We start from the raw sequence: 19,445 nt of genomic DNA, 5'->3' as shown, positions 1-19,445 counted from the left end.
ACAAATGTGTCTCCTCAGCTTTCTCTTAATCTCGCCTTTTCCTCTCCAGATTGAACACACAGAGGTGGACACCATAGAAAGCAGGCAGAACGGGAGACCTGCCACTAATCTGCCGGCTCCCAAATCCACTGTGAGTTCCTGTCCCTACCTCCGTGCCCTGGCGCACTCCTCACCTGGGTTTAGGAAAGGGGGAGGCAACATTCACAGACTTTCCCTCCTTGCTTCTCGCCTTTCTGAGGCAGCACCCAGAATCTCCCAACAAGAGTGGGAGGCAGGTGTTGGGCCCTGTGCCCCTCACCTGAGCTGGGTGATGAGTTGTAGCACCCCGTGCACACATACACATCCCTTTCCTTCTGCTGCCTGGGTGCTGTGTGCGCATTTTCTGCCTCTCTCTTGGCTGGGGCAGTGAATCCAATGGCTCGGTCTCCTTCTTCAGCATCTTTGGGCTCCTTAATGCTCAACCTCCCGCTTGCACTTTGCTTCACCCTTTTGTGCTCTGCTGCCCGAGCCCCAGGGGCTGCAGGAAGCAGCTGCCCGGGCTCACGCGTGTTTCTGCTGTCCCCCCTTGCCCCAGCAGAAGTACATCGCCCAAGTGCTGCAGGACTCCTCCCCGGAGGGTGAAGCGACCGAGTCGGAGGAGCAGGGGTCGCAGGACGAGGAGCTCATCACCGCCGACGGCATGAACGACACGGATTTCCAGTCTTGTGAGGACAGCCTGATAGAGAATGAGATCCGCCAGTAGGGACTGCGGAGGGAGGGCAGGAGGGAGGGAGGGGATGGAGGCCCTGGAGCGGGGCAGGCTGCGCCCACCGAGACGGGGAGAGAGAAACCGAAGGGAGCGCAGAGATGGGGAGGGGGCCAGCCGCAGCCCTCGCCCACCCCTGGGGCCACCACCTTCAGCGAGGGCAGGGGCCCTGCCCCTGGCTCTCCGCTTCCCTGTCTCCACCTCCGCGCCGCTCTGCGGGCTTGCTCTTCACTAGCTACCTTCGTTAACACGTACCCGGACCGCAGACCCCCAGGGGCTGGGGAGGAAGGGACCATGACCCTGCCAGCACCCCAGGAGAGAAGGGAGGCTGGGTGCTTTGGGGAGGGGTCTGGGGACAAGGGGCACCTCCGGGGCCTCGTTGCCTGCCCCTTCTGTCCCCCGTCCTCCTGGTGAGAAACATAAACACTAATAATTTATTAGATTTGCAGGAAGGTGACAAACAAAGCTTTAACTGATGTATTGGAAGCCCCCAGTAAGACGATGGGGTGGCTTTGTTCCACCTGCACATGCAGTGCTGCCTTCCCTCCTCCCCGTGCCCGCGTGTCCCCATGGGGTGACATGCTAGGTGCTGGGGAGGGGGTGATGGAGAAGTCCCCGTGTGCAGCGGGCAGGCGACAGCCTCACCCGCCCGTGGGACTGCTGTCACCCTGGGGGAGCAGCACGGGGGCAACCCCTTGCAGGGTGAGGGGTGCCCAGGGTGGTTCTCGCAGGCAGGAGGAGGCGCGGGCAGCCTCTCCCCTAAATCGTGCCCCCTGCTCCCCGAGGGCACAGGTGGGGGACTGCAGCATCATTTTAAGTGGCATTTTTTGCACATTTTCCTCCCCTTTCAAGCAAAAACCAACCTGACTTCTGTGTCAGACTGTGGATCCCTTTTCTGCTCTGTGTCTGCACAGCAGGGTCAGGCACGGGAGGGCTGTTTTGGGGGTCTCCTGGGTGCTATGGAGAGGAGAGAAAAGGGCCTAGGCTACAGCTCTTTGGCCCTATGCAGCAATGGGCTGATCACCTGCCTGGGGCTGTTCCTTGCCTGCTTTTGCCCTTGTCCCCTCTCTGGTGATAGCTGTGTCCCGGGGCCACAGAGGGGACAGGAAGGATGGGAGAGGGGCCCTGGGTGGCTGCGGAGGTGGGCGCAGGCAGGAGAGGTGGACTGGAGCCCCTGGCACCCGGCAGGGAGGTTTGACCCTGTGTTGGAGGTTCTTGCGAGGAGGTTTCTGGTCAGCACCCGTTGCCCTCAATTGCTTTCCCCTCCTCCCCTTGTGTAAAATGTAAAGGAAAATAATAAATCTCCCTGCTACTGAGCTATATTTATTTCCCTCAACCCCCTGCCACCATCCTGTTTGGTGCTCATCGCTGACGCTGCCCCTTCCCTCTGCCCAGCGGCTGCGGGGCCTGCTCCTGCTCTGGCTCGCTGGAGCTGTGCCCTGCAGGCCCTCCCGGGGCCGGGAGGAAGGGGACAGTGGTTTACCTTTTCAATCACCACCTCTGGCCCTGGAGCTCAAAGCACTTTACGGACCCGAACAAGAGAAGCGTCAGCCCTCCCCAGCCCTGCTGTTGGGGACAGGCCCTCACCACCGCTGGCTTTTCTCCCCTTGCCCCCTGTTAGATGAGAGGAGCCTGAGACACGGGGCTGCTCCAGGGAGGGTATAGCTGACTTCCCTGTACACCTCTCTATAGGAACCCCAGGCCCAGAGGAAAGGGGGCGTGGAGGAGATGAAATGTGGGTCTTGGAGGTGTGGAGAGGGCAGGTCGGGGCTGGAGTACATGCCGGTGCGGAGAGGCACGGTGTTTGCCACCCCTCCCTTCCAGGGGTGGGCACGCAAGATGAGAGCTCCTGGCCGCGTCCCAGGCTGGGGCGAGGAGGGTATTGATCCCGTGTCCGTGTCTGTGCACCCGCCTGCTGCCCGGGGTGCTCCGGTCTCTGTGCCTGCAGCCCCGGGCTGCTCTTGGGGCGCTGCCCGCGGAGACCTGTGTTGGGATTGGCACTGTCTGTGTAGAGATGTGTATAATACCCTGTATATATTTGTGTACAAAAGAAAAAAAAAATGAAAAAAAGGAGCTATTGTTTGTGCGGTCTTTCTTTGTGCAGGGGCTGGGAGCTGGGAGGGGAGGCTGCAGCAGGGCTCAGAGCATGCGTGCTGCTTGGGACCGGGGGCTTGCGGGCTCCCCCTGCGTCTGCAAGCGCTGCCCAGCCGGGCCTGTGGGCTCTCGCGGTGTGTCCTTCCCAGCCTGGCAGGCTCCCTGTCCCTCTGTCCTGCTGCTAAATGTGTGTGCAGGGGGGGCCGGCCTCATCCCCAGAGCTGCGTGCCTTGGGGTTGGGGTGGGCACAGCGCACGTCAGCCCAACCCCGCCACCCCAGCAGCAGGGTGCGCGCTGCTCACGAGGTCCCTGTTCGTGACCCCGTCTCCCAGCTTGGTTCAGGCGGACGGGGGAGCTGAGGGCTGCCGGGCAGCCCTGTGGAGCTGGGTGTGCTCCCAGCCTGGGTGTTTCCCCAGCAGCTGGTGCCCTGGTGCCCTGGCCCCCAGCCAGGCGCCGGTTGCGTTGGGTAGGGCGCAGCAAGGTGTGGGTTAGCTCAACCCGCGCCCCCGGCTCTCTTCCCACCCGGGGACAAAAAAAACTGGCTTCCCGCAGACCAAGGACGGGGAAGGGGCAACTCCTGGGCGCGGACAGGGGCAGCGCTGCGAGGCAAAGCTCGGGGAAAGCGGCCCGCAAAGCGCGCCGGTGCCTGAGGGCGCCGCTCCCCAGCGGGGGGAAGGATTGCGGGAGCCAGCGAGGAAAGCCGCTTAGAAGGGCCGCCGAGGGCTGACAAGGCAGGGCCGGGACGAGCAGGGGGTCGGGGGGTGCTGTGCCGCCGGGCCGGGCTGAGCCGGGCCGGGCCAGGCGAGGGCACCGCCCGCATAGCGCGGCGCTGAGTCACGGGGGGGGGGGGGGACGGACACGCGTGGGGTGGGCGAGCGGGGAGCCCGGCCCCGGGGCTGCGCCCTTAACGCCGCCGCCCACCGCCACACATCCCGCCCGCCCAGAGCCCTCCTTCCGCCGGGACGAGCCGCGCTGGGCCGTGCCGAGCCGGGCAGGGCCGGGCAGGGCGGTGGCAGCTTCCGTGCGGGGCGAGCGGTGAGTCCCTGCGTCCCCCCCCCTTGTCCCCGGTGGGCTGGTGGGGGGGCTGCTCCGCGGCCGGGCCGAGCCGAGCCGGGCCGGGCCGAGCTGTGCCCCTCCCCGCTGCGGCAGCCCCGCGTCCTCCGGGGGGGTGGCGGCGGGGTTTGGGGTCTGCGGGATTTAGGGGGGGGGGGGAGGTCTCCGGGCCGGTGCCGCCCGGCGCCGTCTCTCCGCGTGCCCGGCGTTGTGCCCCGCGGGGGCCGCAGCGTCCCGCTGCTGGTGGCGGTGCCGGCAGCCCCGCAAAGCCGCCCCCCCCCCCCCCGTTGTGGTCGGGCACTGCGTGGCGTGGAAGGCCGGCCTGGGCTGGGCTCCTCTCCAGACCGCTGCCTGCCTTTCCCTGCCCGTGGCGGGGCCGGCAGCATCTCGGCATCACCGCGGGGAAGCCCCCCGCCACCACGTCCCACCGCCCCGCGACGCGCGCGACCCCGTCCCGCCCGTGGGTCCGCAGCCTTCCTCCCCGCTCTGCGCTTGCGTGACCCCGGCCTGCCACCAGACGCGGCCTCCCCGGGGTATTTTCGGTAACAGGGCTAAGAATAACCTGCGCCGTGCCCGCGTCCCCCTGGGAGGCTCAGCCCGGTGCACGGAGGGGCCGAGGCGGACGGTGCCGGTGCTGCCGGGCCCCGCAGCCTGCGCCCTGTCCCGCTGCACCCCGCTGTGCCTGCCGGCAGGCCGCTGCTCGGCGAGCGGGACTTGAGTCACCCTGCGCGGTGGGGAAGGGCCATCCCGCCTCTTCCTTCCCTCTCGGCCCGGCGTGGAGCCTCTGGGCTCCCCGAGGCGCTCCTCCCTTCCCCGTCCCATTGACTCAGTGCTCAGGCTTTCCAGGCAGAGGAACAGCCCGGCGGGCGAGGAGGAGCCAGCGAGCAGGGATGGGGAAGGTCCTGCGAGTCCAGAAAGCTGTGCCGGGAGACAGATGCAAGCGTCTTAGCCCCGGGGAGAGGCTTAAATCGCTGGGCAGGAGGCCACGGCCCACTTCTGAGCAGCCAGGCACCGCTGTCTGCACCGGGGATGGGGCTTGGGGAGGTCCTGCCGAAGCCAGGTCCTGCTGGGGATGCTTCTTGTGCTGGCAGTCAGACAGGCCCATGCCCTGCCACGGCCTCACGGTGCTTGTTTCTCCTCAGGGAGCGGAGGCGGAGGTAGCGCTGCCGGTGCCCAGCCATGATGCCCTTCGGGGGGATCGCTGCCCGGCTGGAGCGGGACCGCCTGAGAGCCGAGGGGGTCGGCCAGCACCACAACGCCATCAAGTACCTCAACCAGGACTATGAGGCCCTCAAACAGGAGTGCATCGAGAGCGGAACCCTCTTCAGGGACCCCCAGTTCCCGGCCGGCCCCTCCGCCCTCGGGTTCAAGGAGCTGGGGCCGCACTCCAGCAAGACGCGGGGGGTGGAGTGGAAGCGCCCCTCGGTAAGCTTTGGGCTCGCTTCTCCTCACGTTGGGCTCGTATCCCTCGCCTGCAATGTCCGCATTAACGCGGTTTGCCAAGCTGCAGCCTGGCTCTGGTCTGCTCCTCGCTGTGCTTGAGTCCCCAGGTGCTTCACAGCCCCTTCCCCAAGGAAATAGAGCAGTGCCCAGGAGAGCATCGTGTCTGGCAAGCCCTTCAGCCTCTAGGCAGCAGGCCTGGGCTTGAAGATGGGTGGGCTGTGCCACTGCTTCTGGATGTCATAGCATGATTCTGTCACCCTCAGCGACTGGGACTTTTGGGGTTGCCAGGGGAATGCCCAGCAGTCTGTCTAGCCGTTTCCTGCTGAAGGGGATCTTGCCTTTTTTTGCTGTGGTGGCCTTGGGGTGGCAGTCGAGCAGCGTTCCCTGGCAGAGGGCAGGTGGGCACGTCGCTACGGGGCAATACACCCTTCCTCCTGGGTCAGAGCTGCGGTGGGTACAGCCTCACAGAAGCACACGTCCTGCTGAGGTCCACCATCTGATTCTCTCCTCCTCCTGCAGGAATTAGTGGGTGACCCTCAGTTCATCGTTGGCGGTGCAACCCGGACGGATATCTGCCAGGGGGCTCTGGGTGAGTGCTGAAGATCTGTCCCCGGGTCTTGGACCAAAGAGCAGTGCGTTTTCGTGCGCAACCATCCCTGTACTCCTTCCCCATGGAGTGCAGTGGAAGCTGTAAGGTGGGGGGGCGCTTCATGGCTCCCGCTGGCTCTAGGTTAAAGCCTTACAGAAATGGGTTGATGCATGCACAGCCTGACCGTGCCAAGATGAGGGGAGGTACCGGGTGGATCTGTGCCCTGCGTGTGCTGCCAACAAGGCCAGGAGCTGCTCCAAAGAGTTCTCTGCCTTGGTAAATGGTGAGGGATGGTAGCTGGGAGTAATAAAGTGAGGTGAGGATGTGCTGCTCGTGACGGAGTGCTTGCAAAGCAACACGGTGTGACAGAAGGAAATTGAAAGCAGAGCTACGTGGGAGAAGTGGTGATATGTCCTTTCCCCAGGGGTGTCGCCCAAGCCAAGGTGCTGAGGCAAGGAGAGTAGGGCAAACGGGCTGGTAACTGCAATTCAGGGACCATCAAAACCAGATCTGGCTGCCTTCAGCAGTGTTTTCCTGATCTCGACCAAGCTGAGCATTGTGCACCTTAGCACAGCACGCTGGTTTCAGGACTGACCACATTTAATGCAGCCAGCAATTTGGACAAACCTCAGGTGGTAACTGGAGCGTGTAACAGCCCAGGGCACTGCGGTGTTTCTCAATTGATCACTAGGAGGGCAGAGTTTGAAATGCCATTTTGTCTAAACACAGCCCCGTACAGGTTATCCAGGCTCAAGGCTAATGTATGACAGGCTTTAGAGGCGAAAGAGGAAGGGGAACCAAGGGAAAGAATTTAAAAAGGAGTGCTGGCCTAGAGCAGCACTTGTGGTTAAGAGCACTTGGAAGGAGAAGTGCGGTGTTATTTCTTGCAACTTGAAGCCAGGGCACCAGTGTTAAACGTCTCACTTGGTGACTGAAAACAGGGGAAAACTTTTCTTTAAATGCAAAGCATAGCTGCACTGCAGAACTCACTGTCCTGCGATGTGGAGGGCATCCAGGAGGGTCTAGACAAATGACTGCAGGAGGGGCAGTTGATGCTGGCTATGTGATGGTGCGGACACAGGCCAGGGAGGTTTGTTTGGTCAGGGAGGGTTGTTCCCTCTCTGCCTTGAGCTAATGCTGCTTTCCAAGCACCTGCTGTTACTCTGTGTGGGCTAGGAGCGAGGTTCATTGCCAAAGCTGGACGTGTGGCAGGGGAACAGGCTGGTGTTGGAGACACCTGAGAGATTCAAGACCCACACAGCCAGCTGGGCGGCCAGGGCTGGTGCAGGGCACCAAGATGTGTGGGTGCAGCCCAGCTGAGGCAGGCTGAACGAGCCATCTCCATCTCCACCCCCTGGCTAAGGATGCAGCAGGAGCTCACGCCGTTTTCCTCTCCTTGCCCAGGTGACTGCTGGCTTCTGGCTGCCATCGGCTCCCTCACGCTCAACGAGGAGCTCCTGCACCGCGTGGTGCCCCACGGGCAGAGCTTCCAGGAGGACTACGCCGGCATCTTCCACTTCCAGGTGGGCTGGGAGCTCCTGGCCCCGCGCGGTGGGCTGGGGGCAGGATGGGCTATCTGGGGGCGTGCTCAGGGCGCACCTCTGTCCTGCTCACCCCTGTCTTCTCCCCAGATCTGGCAGTTCGGCGAGTGGGTGGACGTGGTGGTGGATGACCAGCTGCCCACCAAGGACGGGGAGCTCCTGTTCGTGCATTCAGCGGAGTGCACCGAGTTCTGGAGTGCTCTGCTGGAGAAGGCCTATGCCAAGTGAGTCCCACCACAGCGGGCACTAGTGCAGCGAGGGATGGGGCAGAGCGGCGGCACGGTGTGTCCTTGTCACCTCACGTGCCCCTCTCGCTGCCCCGTGCTCAGGCTGAACGGCTGCTACGAGGCGCTCTCAGGAGGCAGCACCACCGAGGGCTTCGAGGACTTCACCGGCGGCGTGGCGGAGATGTACGACCTCAAGCGGGCGCCGCGCAACATGGGCCACATCATCCGCAAGGCGCTGGAGAGGGGGTCCCTGCTGGGCTGCTCCATCGACGTAAGTGCTTTTGCTGGGACACTGGGTGGGAGGTGACTTCTTTCTCCTCCTAGCAGAGCACCGATCCCACCCAGAGCCAGTGTGACGGCCCGTGGGCACGGGGGCTACACCCTGGTGCCTGGGAATGGTCTCACTTTAACGGAGTGGGAAACGTCCATCTCGGGCCAGGCTGCTGAGCAAGGGTCTGCCTAGAGCTCTGGCCGTGTCTTGGGTCAACATCTGCAGATCACCTGGAACGGGCTCTTCCGTCTGCTCCCTCTCGGCCACAAACAACACAGCGCATCATCCCTGTCACCGCTGACAGTCGTACCCCTTGGGTTTGCAATTCAAAGTGGGAACAAACGCAGCCCCACCAGGGTCAGCTGCTGCCAGCGCTGAACGTGTGGCTGGGGTGTACTTGTGCTAAAGAGACTGCTGCACCCAGCAGTAGCTGTGCACCACCGTGATCCGTTGTGTAACCTGTTCTGAGATTTGGAACCCACAAGGACAATCTCTGCTCCTAGTGACAGTACTGTGTTCTGGGAAGCATGAAACCTTTTCTTACGCTTTCTGGAGTTTGGGTGGTTTCGTGATGGTTCTTCAGGGTCCTCTGGCAGAGAAACTGGCTTTAAATTGTCCTCGGTCAACAGCTTTTGAGTACAGGGAGCTCCTTCCCTTGGCTGGAGCATTACAAAGCAAGGGTCATTCTCCATGCAGTCTCCCGGACTCCCCTCAAAAAGGGTGGAGATAGAACTGCATGAATTTAAGCATATTCACTCAAGCTTTGCACGTTCTTTTCAGATCACAAGCGCCTTTGATATGGAAGCGGTGACCTTCAAGAAGCTGGTGAAGGGCCATGCCTATTCCGTCACAGCCTTCAGAGATGTGAGTTGGCTGCATGAGACCTTAATAGCCCTAAAATGCCGTGGCCGGTGGCCTGGGTTTGACTTCCTGCGTCTGATGGCTGGCAGGTGAACTACCGGGGTCAGCAGGAACAGCTCATCCGCATCAGGAACCCCTGGGGTCAGGTGGAGTGGACGGGAGCCTGGAGCGACGGGTGAGTTCAGCCGGGACTTCAGCTGAGCTGCTGGCAGGCAGCACACAGAAACAACTGGGACGTGTCTCGCATGACACTGCTGCGGGGGAGTTCACAGCGTGAGGGAGGGGTTCGGTTGAGGGCCAGCTCCAGAGCGCATAGCACTGGGATTGTCTCAGTTCACCTTGAGGAGTCCTCGTCTGATGGTCTTTTCTGATTATTCCAGCTCCCCCGAGTGGGACAACATCGACCCCAGCGACAGGGAAGAGCTTCAGCTGAAGATGGAGGATGGAGAGTTCTGGTGAGTGCCAGCGCAAAGGGCTGCTCTTCTTCAGCATCCAGCTCGGGAACGAGCAGAGGAGCCCAGGAGAGATCCTAGTGCTTCTCCTAAAGCGCATGACCTGCCTCTATCATCTGTGTTTCCGCTACCAGAAAGCCTGTAACATTTTCTTATCTGATCTAGTTAATGATTTCCCTTCCTTCAAGGAAATTAAGCACAAATAAATTCCTAAGAAGGACAAACATCCCTTATTGTACAAACCCAGCACTGGGCTTTAAATGAGTTGTGACTGCTCAGCGTAGATGATCTTGGCACCCTGTAATTCTCTAAAAACACTGGCTGTGACTCTTCTAGTGGCCAAAGAGGGAGCCCGAACACTTGAGAAGGGACTGGAAATGCGGAGTGAGCAGGAAGGAGTTACTTGCCTCTTACCAAACCACGAAATCGAAGGGTTCCCCAGTGAGCAGCAGCTTAGGCAGACGTTGGAAGCCTGATGTGGGACTCCGTGCGGCGGGGTGTTTTGGAGGTCCAAAGAGTGAGGTTCATGGGGTGAAGGACTGCAGGGGTGCCATCCCCGCCAGAGACAGCCTGGCTCATGAGCCCTGTCTCACCACAGGGCACCCAGCGTTCAGCTCACTGCCCTGAGAAGCGGGTTTGGGGTGGTTCCCATCTACTCTTTCCACCTAGTAAAGATAGCCACAGCTGAATCCAGAGCGGTTTGCGTTCCCCATCCGTGTCCTGGCCTCAGCCCCTGCCTGCTTCCCCGCAGGATGTCTTTCCGGGACTTCATGAGGGAGTTCTCCAGGCTGGAGATCTGCAACCTCACCCCCGACGCCCTCACCAAGGACGAGCTCAGCAGGTGGCACACGCAGGTGTTCGAGGGCACGTGGCGCCGGGGGAGCACTGCTGGGGGCTGCAGGAATCACCCAGGTAGCTCGCCCTCCCGCGGCTCCGCTCTTGGTGGCGTCGCTGAGGCCAGGTATCTCACCCGTGTGTCCTTCCTCGCAGCCACGTTCTGGATCAACCCCCAGTTTAAGATCAAGCTGCTGGAAGAGGATGATGACCCTGGGGACGACGAGGTGGCCTGCAGCTTCTTGGTGGCCCTGATGCAGAAGCACCGGCGGCGGGAGCGGCGGGTGGGGGGCGACATGCACACCATCGGCTTCGCTGTCTACGAGGTAACCCCCACCCCAGTGCTACCTCCATGGGACCGGCTCCCTGGACCTTGGCCAGTCTGTGGGTCAGCGATACCCCATCCTGTTGCCCTAAGAGGGAGGGTGCAGGTACAGGGGTTCTGATTTTCTGTCTTCTCTCCCTGCAGGTTCCCGAGGAGGTACGTCCTAAGCTGCCAGAGCCCCTGGAGGGGAGCGCAGGAGCAGGCAGGAGTGGGTTAACGCAGCATGTGCATGCCCTGGGGATTGGGATTCGCACCAGGCTGGCAGTGCTTGGGATGCTAAAGGGTGCTGGGCAGCTTCACGTAGGGTGGGTGGTCCGTGCCGGGCAGGACACCCAGAGCTCCTCCACGGGGCAGCTGCAGGGCTGTGGGGCAGCAGGATCTGTGCCCCTGTTCCAGCCCCAGACCCTGCGGGTCCCTGTCTGGCAGGGCTGTTGCCCACAAGTGCGTGTGCTCCCCAGGCCCAGGGCAGCCAGAACGTGCACTTGAAGAAGGACTTCTTCCTGCGAAACCAGTCGCGGGCGCGCTCCGAGACCTTCATCAACCTGCGGGAGGTGAGCAACCAGATCCGTCTGCCCCCTGGCGAGTACATCGTTGTGCCCTCCACCTTCGAGCCGCACAAGGAGGCCGACTTCGTCCTGCGGGTCTTCACCGAGAAGCAGTCGGACACGGCGTGAGTCCCTGCTGCAAAGCCTTCGGCCACCCCCCACACCCTTGCCTGGCTACGGGACGAGATGGCCCAGGCCAGCCCTGTATCCGTGAGCCGAGGGGCAGACCCCACTGCCCTCCCCTCACTGCTTTCCCCCCTTTGTGCCCCCAGGGAGCTGGACGAGGAGATCTCTGCAGATCTGGCAGATGAGGTAGGGGCCACCGCTCTCCTTCAGTTGGTGCTGAGGGTTCGGGGCTGGGAGCTGTGGGCAGGGGGTGGCTGTGTGGGTTTGGGATGCCTCTGTAGCAGAGGTGGGCTGGGAGGTTCAAGGTGATGGGGACACGGGAAGGAACAAAGGTGAGAGCGGCTTCTCATCCACCTCAAATGTTTGCTGAGCCTCCGAGGCAGGGCAGTGCCTTTATTTGATCGTAACCTCCCTTTCTGGCTTCAGGAAGAAATAACCGAGGATGACATAGAGGATGGCTTCAAGAACATGTTCCAGCAGCTGGCAGGGGAGGTGGGTACAGCTGTGTCACACCAAGCTTTGGGAAGCCCCCAGCAGGTCCCTGGGGTGGGGAAGGGACGGGACCCCTTGCCGTCAGACTGCAGAGAGCAGGGGCTTCCTAAAGAAGGGCTCCTCTGGACTCGGGACGTCCCAGGGGCCTCTTGGTGCCACGCACCAGACAAGTAAACGCTGCAGCTCAGCCCAGCTGTCCCCAGGGACGGTGTGATGGGAGCAGATTTTGGGGAAGGGGAGGTCAGCTGTGGCCCAGGCTCTTCCAGGCATGCAGGGAACGTGGTGGCACCCTGCTGTTCTGTGAATAAGGCGCGGATGTGTGGGCAGGAGTGGGGTGGGGAGCAGCCCTCTGCCCCAGAGGGGCAGGGGGAGGCAAGGGGTGCTGCTAACGCTGCTGCTGCTGCTGCAGGACATGGAAATCAGCGTCTTCGAGCTCAGGACTATTCTGAACAGAGTCATCGCTAGACGTGAGTGCTGCCCTCTTTCCCCTCTTCGTTCCCCATTGCCCGGGCCCGTTAAGCAGGCCGTGTTTTGATGCACGTATCCCCCCCCCCCCCCTCCTTCCTCCTCCTCAGACAAAGACCTGAAGACAGACGGGTTCAGCCTGGACTCCTGCCGCAACATGGTCAACCTGATGGATGTATCCTCTTGGCACTGGGGGCAGGGGACAGCTTTCCTGGCGCGCGGCCTGGCGCCTGGGAAACCTCTCCGTGGGAGCTGGGGCTCGGCTGCCTGCTTGTGCCAGGGCTGCGTGGCCGGGGGAAGGGGGAAAGGCTCCTCGTGGCTGCACCGAGGGTGATCCAGGGATGGCTGCGCGCACCCCCTGGTGCCTGAGCACCTGGTGTTCTTTCCCCCCAAAAAAAAGTCTTGTCCAGTGTTGGAGGATGAGAGGTGTAGAGCAAAAGGAGAGGGGCCACGGGCTGTTCTCCTGCTCCCACAAGGACGTGTGGTTGAGGGGTCAGGCAAGGGCAGAGAAGCGGCTCCAAGCCCTTCTCCAGCCATGCCCTGCAGCATCCCGTTTGCACGCCAGCCTGTTTTTGCTCTGAGCACACCACAGCAGCGTGCTCCCTGCAGACAAAGTACAGCCAAATTTCCTGGTGAGTGGTGCCGCAGCTGGTTTAAGCATCCAGCTTTCCCTTTGGCTCGCAGGCTCTGATCTTGCTTACGCAGCAGGACGGAGAGGGGAAGCTGGAAAAAAAGAGCTGGGCAGGCTGAGCGCGGCCTGGCTGAAATGCTTCCTCTCACCTAAAGAGGCCAGGATCCGCTTGCTTTGCTCTGTCTGTGCCTGCTCTGCTACTCCACCCCTCTGCTGGCCACTTTCTCCTTGACCCTCTGCTCCCCAGAAGGACGGCAGCGCCCGCCTGGGGCTGGTGGAGTTCCAGATCCTCTGGAACAAGATCCGGAGCTGGCTGGTGAGTGGGGCGCAGGGGGAAGCACCCCGCTGGGGTGTGGGGGGGATGGCCGGGGGGAGAGCCTGCCCTTCACGTCCTCTCTGATGGCTTTTTGCAGACGATCTTCCGGCAGCACGACCTGGATAAGTCGGGCACCATGAGCTCCTACGAGATGCGCATGGCGCTGGAGTCAGCTGGTGGGTCTGGGGAGGGTGAGGCTGGGCTGGGTGGAGGGAAGCTGTAGGAGCCCTGGCCCAGGAGAAGCGTGGGACCAGCCTCGATCGTGAGCTTCGAGCCAACTTGTCACGGCGAGATGTGGCCCGTGTCTAAGCTGGGTGTCTCTCCTACCCATCCATGCTGGTTGCTGGCATCCTCAGAGTTAGGGATGCATGCCGGGTTGTCCCAGCCTACGTCCCTGTCTGACCTGGAGGGTCCCATCCTGGCAAAAGCAGGGGCCTGAGATGGATCATTGAGCTAAGAGTCATCCGGCAGTGGCCTGTAGCTCCGGGGGGGAGCGTCCCTCCCTTCCTTGGGCGGGGGGGGGGCTTCCCCAGTTGCATCCTCTTCCGCCCCCGTGGGCGCTGAGCGCTCTCCCCACCTCGCAGGTTTCAAGCTGAACAACAAGCTGCACCAGGTGGTGGTGGCCCGCTACGCAGACGCCGACATGGGCGTGGACTTCGACAACTTCGTCTGCTGCCTGGTCAAGCTGGAGGCCATGTTCAGTGAGTGCCGCCCTGGGTGGGGAGGGCGGGGACGGACGGACAGGGGGACGGACGGACAGGGGGACGGGGGACGGGCTGCTCACCTCGCTCTTGTGCCCCCTGCAGGGTTCTTCCGCAGCATGGACCCCGAGGGCACGGGCACCGCTGTCATGAACTTCGCCGAGGTGAGAGCGCGGCACGGTGCCCTGGGGTGGCAGGGTGTGGAGACAAGGGGCTGACACGAAAGCGAATGGGGCACCTGCGGGGGGTGGTAGAAGGCCTTTTGTCCCCGTGGGTGGGGGAAGAACCCCTAAAAGATCGAGGGCTGGGCAAGGGAGCTGCTTCGGGTCTCATGTGGGCTGCCGGGTCGGTGTGCACCAGCCCCCGCTCACCCCCTCTTTCTCCTTCCCAGTGGCTGCTGCTGACGATGTGTGGCTAGGAGCCAGGACTGACCCGCTGTGCCTAGGACACCCCGGCGGGCCAGGCCCCCTCCAAGTGCCTCCCTTCGGGTCCGGGGACACAGGACAATCTCCCTCCCCTCGCTCCGTCCCCCGCCAAGCCACCAGCCCTGCCTCCCAGTGAGCCTCGCTCCACCCTCGCCTGTGGAGCATTGAGCATGGGGAAGGGCGGGCAGGGGACGCCCTTCTCCTCTTCTGGGCTGGGCTCGTTTTCCACCTCTCCCCTCCTCTCGTCCCACCCCAGAAGAGGAGGAGGGCAAGCAGCAGGGGGTGCCCGGAGGTCACCGCACCAAGCTTCGGAGGCGAGCGAGGGAGGGGGAAAAAGCTGGGGCCAGCTGCCCAGGAGGGAGAGGAGCTGTGGGGGAGAGAGGGAGGGCTTGTATCGCCTGCTCTAGTGCTGTCCCATCCCCTCGGGCACACGTTACCTGTCCCCTTGTGCGTGCCGGGGGGCAGCAGCAGGTGCTGCCTTGCTCGGGCAGGGTCAGCCAGGTCCTGGAAAACCAGGGCTGCCCTGCTGGGGCAGTCAGGCCATGGGGAGGAGGAAGGTCTGCGCTCCCTGAAGCCCTTCCCTCGCGCTTCTCCCCGCTAAGAATGACCAAACCGTGGAGCCCTGGCTGGTCGGCTTCCTCCAGCCGAGGCTGCTTTCTGCGTGGCCTTCAGCACCTCCCTCCCACCTCCCTGCCCTCCGCCCCGCTTTGCCCCATCACGTAAGCACTGAATTTCTGGGGGCTCCCCCTCCACCTCGCACGGCACGTGGGGTTCCTCTCCTGCCACGCAGCACAGCCATGCCCCCACCCCAGCCTTTCCCCCAGGGCTGCCCTGGCCTCTCCCCCTGCTGCTGGGGATGGTGGGGTTGGGCTCCTGCCCCCCAGCAGGGCCGGGGAGGGAACACAAGGGGTGGTGGTGGTGGTGGTGGTTCGGGGCATTTCTCCAGCACACAGCTGTTGGTTTTCCCCCTTCTTCTCCCTCGTCCTCGCACCCTCCCCTCCCCTCTTCCCCTGGGCTCCTCCACCGAGCACACAGATCACCTAGATGGCTCCGGTGCCAATATATTTGCACTCCTCCGTCCTCATCTTCTCCTGTGTGGGAAGGGGGTGGCTCCAGCATGGCGGTGGGCGAGGGCCCATCCGAGGCAGGCAGGCCAGTCGGCCGCCCCCCGACCCGGCGGCCCCGGAGGACGAGCTTGCAGCAATAACCACTGCTGCCACCCGGCAGCTCCGCTTCCTCGCCCCGCTGACCCTGCCCCGGGTAATAAAACGAGCTCCGTTGGATGCGCGGCTCGGCCTCCTCCTTGCTGACTGCAGGAGCCCCCCAGTGAGGGGCAGCTCTGGGGGCGCCTGTGGTGGGTGCCGGGGCTTGGGGCAGGTGGGGAGAGAGGGGGCACAGCTCGGCCCTGGGTAGGGACGGGGGGAGGCTGGCGGTGGCTTCTGCTTCCTGTGGGGCCGTGCAGGCTGCAGCTGGGGACAAAATTGCGTGCGCGGCGTGGGCATCGCAGCCCTGGGGGTGCTCGGAGTCTGGAACAGGAGCGTCCCCATCCCCGTGCCCCTCGTCCAGGCTCCCTGCTCCTCGTCCCCACGCCCGGGTGGGGCGGGCAGGGCAAAGCACAGATCGCTGTCATCGCTGTCCCGGCCGCGGGCCCCATCGCGCACACTGGCCCCATTGTGGGGCAGGCTGCCGCCCGGCTTTGGGGCGACAGCTGTCCCCGTACGGCGGCACCGGGAGCCCTTCCCCTCCCTCCCCGTAGGCACCAGCTGGCAGATCCTCTCCCTCCCCAGCCCGGGCAGCTGGCAGCCCGGCATTTGTGGGGAGGGGGGCAGCAGGTGGGGGCCCAGCTGCCAGCTAATGCCACAACGTGGCTCAGCTCGTCCCCCCCACACACAAAGCACCCCTTCCTGGGTGCTCACCCGCCCGGGGGTCCCCCTCCAGCTGCTCGTGTCTGTCCCCCCCCAGCCTAACACAGGACCGTGGCCGTCCCCACCTGTCCCCAGCAGCTGCCCCAGGCTCTGGCCCCGTCTCCCCCTCGCGTCCCGCAGCCGCAGGAATGTCATTCCCGTGGGCACAAGGGGCCTTTGTGCCAGCAGAGGGCTGGAGGGGGGGACAAAGCCCCCTTCCCATCCTCCTGCGCCCACAGCTGGGTGCTGGTGCGGGGAGCAGCCCCCCCACCAAGGCAGCTCCCCGGTGAGCCCGAGGGACGCCCTGGGTCCGGCCACCCGGCGAGGGGAGCGGGGACCCCGTGGGCACGCTGCCCCTGGGGAGGGCCGGGGGGTCCCGGGGGCTGAGTGCCGCCCGGCAGCTGCTGGGTTCGGCCTTTTTCAGCAGCTGCCGGCAGCACGGGGAATGCTTTTGGGGCCTGGCCACGGTGCGTTAAACAAACTATTTATAGCGCTCGCCTGCCCCGGCACCCAGCGCCTGCATTCCTCCCGCATGGGGCCGGGGCTCGCTTGTCACCCGTGCTCCCCGACACCCTCCCGGCCAGCACAGCTGCCACCAAGGCCAGCAGGAGAGGGATTTTATGAATCCCTGGGGCTCCGGGGCTGTCCCTGTAGCTGGCAGCATGGGTAGGCGAGGAGGGGGTGCGGCCGTCTCCCCCCAGCAGGGGCCACGGGATGTGTCCCTGCATGGTCCCTCCCTGGTGGTTACGTGGGGAGACCTGGGTGCGCAATTGGTATTCTGAAGAGAAATGGGCAGCCTGAGGGGAAACGGCCTGGTAGGTAGCAGGCAACAAAGGAGCCGTCGAGGTGGTGAGGGACTTTCAGCTCCTTGGTGGAGAGGGATGAAGGGCAGGAGGGAAAAGGAGAGAGCAAGAGAACAGCGTGCAGGAGCACTGACAGGTTACAGCAGGGCTCTGCGTGTCCTGAAGGACCTGGTCCAAGCCATAGATAGGGACACAGGACTTCAGTGCCCCTTTTCTTGTTATTGGGGTTAAGAAAGCAGACACCGGTGGGATTTCGTTCTCTTTGCAGACCGCGCTCCCTCTGCAGCTCTGTGCCTGCCCCACCAGAGGAGCAGGGACCGACCGTTCCCCTGGGCCGTGCTCTTGCCCAGATGTGAAACGAGGCTCAAGGCCCTGACCTCCCAGCTGGGGAAAAGGGCTTGGCAACCCTCCGTGTTGCTGGCACAACAAACCGGCCTCTTGACGAGCCCCAGCAGCTTGGCAAACAAGCCCTGCCCCGCTTTCAGCTGGGTGTCGCAAGTACCTGGCTCCGGCAGCGGAGCAGCCGCCTCTGCCGCTACCTGCATTCGTGCCTCGGGAAGAGGCAGGTTTCTGCAATCCCTCTGTTCCAGAGGGGTTTTCCAATCCCCACCCTCTGCGCCAGGTAAGGTCCCCAGGAAGGCGCAGCATCACCTCCGTGCTTGGCCGCTGCCTCCCTTTCTCCTGGGACCGAGCCCCGGGGATCGCCCCCGTGGGCACCGCCGATGGGAGGCTCCCCGTCCCCACCGGCTCGATGTCTTGGGCTTTCCCCAGGGATGGGCAAAGCTCCCCAGGGAGTAAGATCTCTGCTCTCTCCCCTCAGCACGTACCTGCTGGGGAGATCAAGGCACGGAGAGAGGAAAGGGCTCAGCTGGGGTCAGCCACGTAACAGCAGCCCCAGGAGCCTCACCACCAGGCCACGCGCTGCGCCCTCCGCTTCCCCGATAAAAAACGGGGACAGGCTCCCTCCCGGGGACACACAAACCCCGTTGCAGCTGCAGCAAAGCTTCAGGTCCCGTGTCCTTCACTGGGGCTCCTCTTGCTGCTGGCACAGGAGCCCTCCGACCGCAGCGGAGGCCGGGGGAGGCCAGTCCCGGGGGCTGACGTCAGCCCCGGTCCGTGCGGCTCCCAGGCCCGGAGCTGCTTCTGATTCAGGCACGTGGCATCCCTGCGCTGAGGCACGGCCAGCCCTCTTCCCTCATCCGTCCCCGGCTCCCCAGGAGGAATCTGCGGGGCTGGGAAAGGTCACCCTGCCTGCGCCGCCCTGATGGGGCTCCATGGGCACAGGCTGGGACGTGGGGACAGCGGTAGCGTTCAGGCCCTCGCGTCTCCCCCTTCTCCTAAATTCTGCTTGACCGGGAGCCAAGAGCAGGGGCTTGCAGGCTGGGCTTTTGAAGGGAACAACAAGGGGAGGAAATGAAGCCAGACAGCCACCGGGAACAAAACAAGGGTTAGACACAGGCGGGAAGCGGAAGGGCACGGACCTGCGGCACGCACCTTCCTGCCTGCGCCCTCATCCCACCGAGCGTGCCTCCCCCAGCCCGCTGGCCTGTCCGGCACCACCAGCAAGCCTCTCTTCCCCGGGGAGCGCCCCGCGTGCCCCAAACGCCCGTCTGCTTGGTGCTCGGTGCCTCGTGGCATCCCCTGCCCGGGCGCTCCTGTCCCTTGGGGAGCGGGGTGGCAGCTGGCGGAGGATGACAGAGGCGTATTTTGGGGCCGGCTGCCAGCTCGGGTGTGAAACAGGACCCTGCCCCACAGCCCACGTTGCTGCGGTGGGCAGATGTTGTCCCTCCCTCCCCGCCACCGCCACCCCGACAGATGGGGTCGGGGCAGTATCGCTTACAGGGAGGAGGGGGCATTTAAATGGGCGGCCGGCTGCGGGGGCTTTTTGGGTGTCTTTTTTTTTTTTTTATATATACCGCCGTTATCCCCCGCAGCGAAGGCATCCCTGCCATTCGGGCCGGCGGCGGGTCCGCGCGGGGGGCGCTGAGCGGGACGGGCTCCTCTTGGAAAAGAGGCAGAGCGGGGGCACGAGGGCGGAAAGCTCCCCAGGACGGTGAAGAGCATCGGGGAGCCGAGCTGCGCCCCGCTCCGAGGTGACCCCGCTCCGAGGTGACCCCGCTCCGAGCTGCCCCGGAGCGCAGCATCTCCCCGGGGCGGCGGCTCCCGGTGCCGGTGCCGGTGCCGAGGGCTCCCCGTGCCGCAGGGGGGGGGCAGCATGCCCGCCCCACCGCTCGCCGCCCCGCTGCTGCGCGCCCTGCTCGGCCGCCTGCTGCTGCTGGCCCGCAAGCGCCTCCTGCCGCCTCTCCGCCGCCTGGGCCGCCGGCTGCGCTCCGGGGAGAGCCGCCAGGCCCTGCTCACCTGCCTGCTCTGCATCCTCAACCTGCACAAGAAGGTGGACGGCTGAGCCGGCCCGGCGGAGGGGGGGGCCGGGCGCGGCGCCGCCTCCCCGCCTCCCCTGCGCTGCCCGCCGCCGGAGGAGGGACCGGCACCGGCACCGGGGAGGGAAGGGGAAGGGAAGGGACGCGCCCCGGCGGGGGCGGAGGGGCCGGCGAAGCCTCCCGAGCCGCGGGCCATGGGAGCCGGGTCCCCGGAGCCCCCCCCG

At 64.1% G+C, this 19,445-nt stretch overlaps 2 protein-coding genes and 1 long non-coding RNA gene across 7 annotated transcripts in view; 2 read left to right on the top strand and 1 right to left on the bottom strand.

Annotated features, from left to right (window-relative positions):
- TMEM63B (transmembrane protein 63B) overlaps positions 1-2,818 on the top strand; it is a 36,551-nt gene extending 33,733 nt beyond the window's left edge. For 4 of the 5 annotated variants that reach the window (XM_048080106.2, XM_048080110.2, XM_048080109.2 and 1 more), the window contains 2 exons: positions 50-130; positions 575-2,818. In XM_048080106.2, the coding sequence (XP_047936063.2) occupies positions 50-130; positions 575-742 (249 nt within the window). In that variant the 3' untranslated portion in view covers positions 743-2,818. The remainder of the gene's footprint in view (positions 1-49; positions 131-574) is intronic. The other variant, XM_066993847.1, reaches the window with a different exon arrangement.
- An 899-nt stretch (positions 2,819-3,717) lies between these two features.
- CAPN11 (calpain 11) lies at positions 3,718-15,419 on the top strand. The gene is made up of 22 exons (XM_066993849.1): positions 3,718-3,874; positions 5,035-5,317; positions 5,855-5,924; positions 7,329-7,447; positions 7,556-7,689; positions 7,795-7,963; positions 8,744-8,827; positions 8,914-8,999; positions 9,205-9,279; positions 10,028-10,188; positions 10,267-10,436; positions 10,580-10,591; positions 10,894-11,105; positions 11,253-11,292; positions 11,533-11,598; positions 12,008-12,065; positions 12,174-12,238; positions 12,942-13,010; positions 13,108-13,186; positions 13,595-13,711; positions 13,817-13,875; positions 14,103-15,419. The coding sequence occupies exons 2-22, from the start codon at positions 5,072-5,074 to the stop codon at positions 14,127-14,129; spliced, it is 2,118 nt and encodes a 705-aa protein (XP_066849950.1). The 5' UTR covers positions 3,718-3,874; positions 5,035-5,071; the 3' UTR covers positions 14,130-15,419.
- Positions 10,028-19,389, bottom strand: LOC136790374 (uncharacterized). The gene is made up of 2 exons (XR_010830205.1): positions 17,671-19,389; positions 10,028-13,949 (listed from the first exon to the last, which is right to left on the bottom strand). It is a non-coding gene; the product is annotated as an uncharacterized lncRNA (long non-coding RNA).
- Between the last annotated feature and the right edge of the window lie 56 nt (positions 19,390-19,445).

Source organism: Anser cygnoides, chromosome 3 (assembly GCF_040182565.1).
Source record: "Anser cygnoides isolate HZ-2024a breed goose chromosome 3, Taihu_goose_T2T_genome, whole genome shotgun sequence".
In the NCBI taxonomy this organism is placed as follows: Eukaryota; Metazoa; Chordata; class Aves; order Anseriformes; family Anatidae; genus Anser; species Anser cygnoides.
The sequence above is the reverse complement of the archived record's forward strand: the minus strand, read 5'-3'. Positions and strand labels throughout refer to the sequence as shown.

Coding starts and splice junctions, on each gene's coding strand:
- CAPN11 (XM_066993849.1), top strand. CDS start 5,072: ATGATGCCCTTCGGGGGGATCGCTGCCCGGCTGGAGCGGGACCGCCTG. Junction 13,187..13,594: donor CATGGCGCTGGAGTCAGCTG/GTGGGTCTGGGG, acceptor CCCACCTCGCAG/GTTTCAAGCTGAACAACAAG. Junction 13,712..13,816: donor CAAGCTGGAGGCCATGTTCA/GTGAGTGCCGCC, acceptor TGCCCCCTGCAG/GGTTCTTCCGCAGCATGGAC.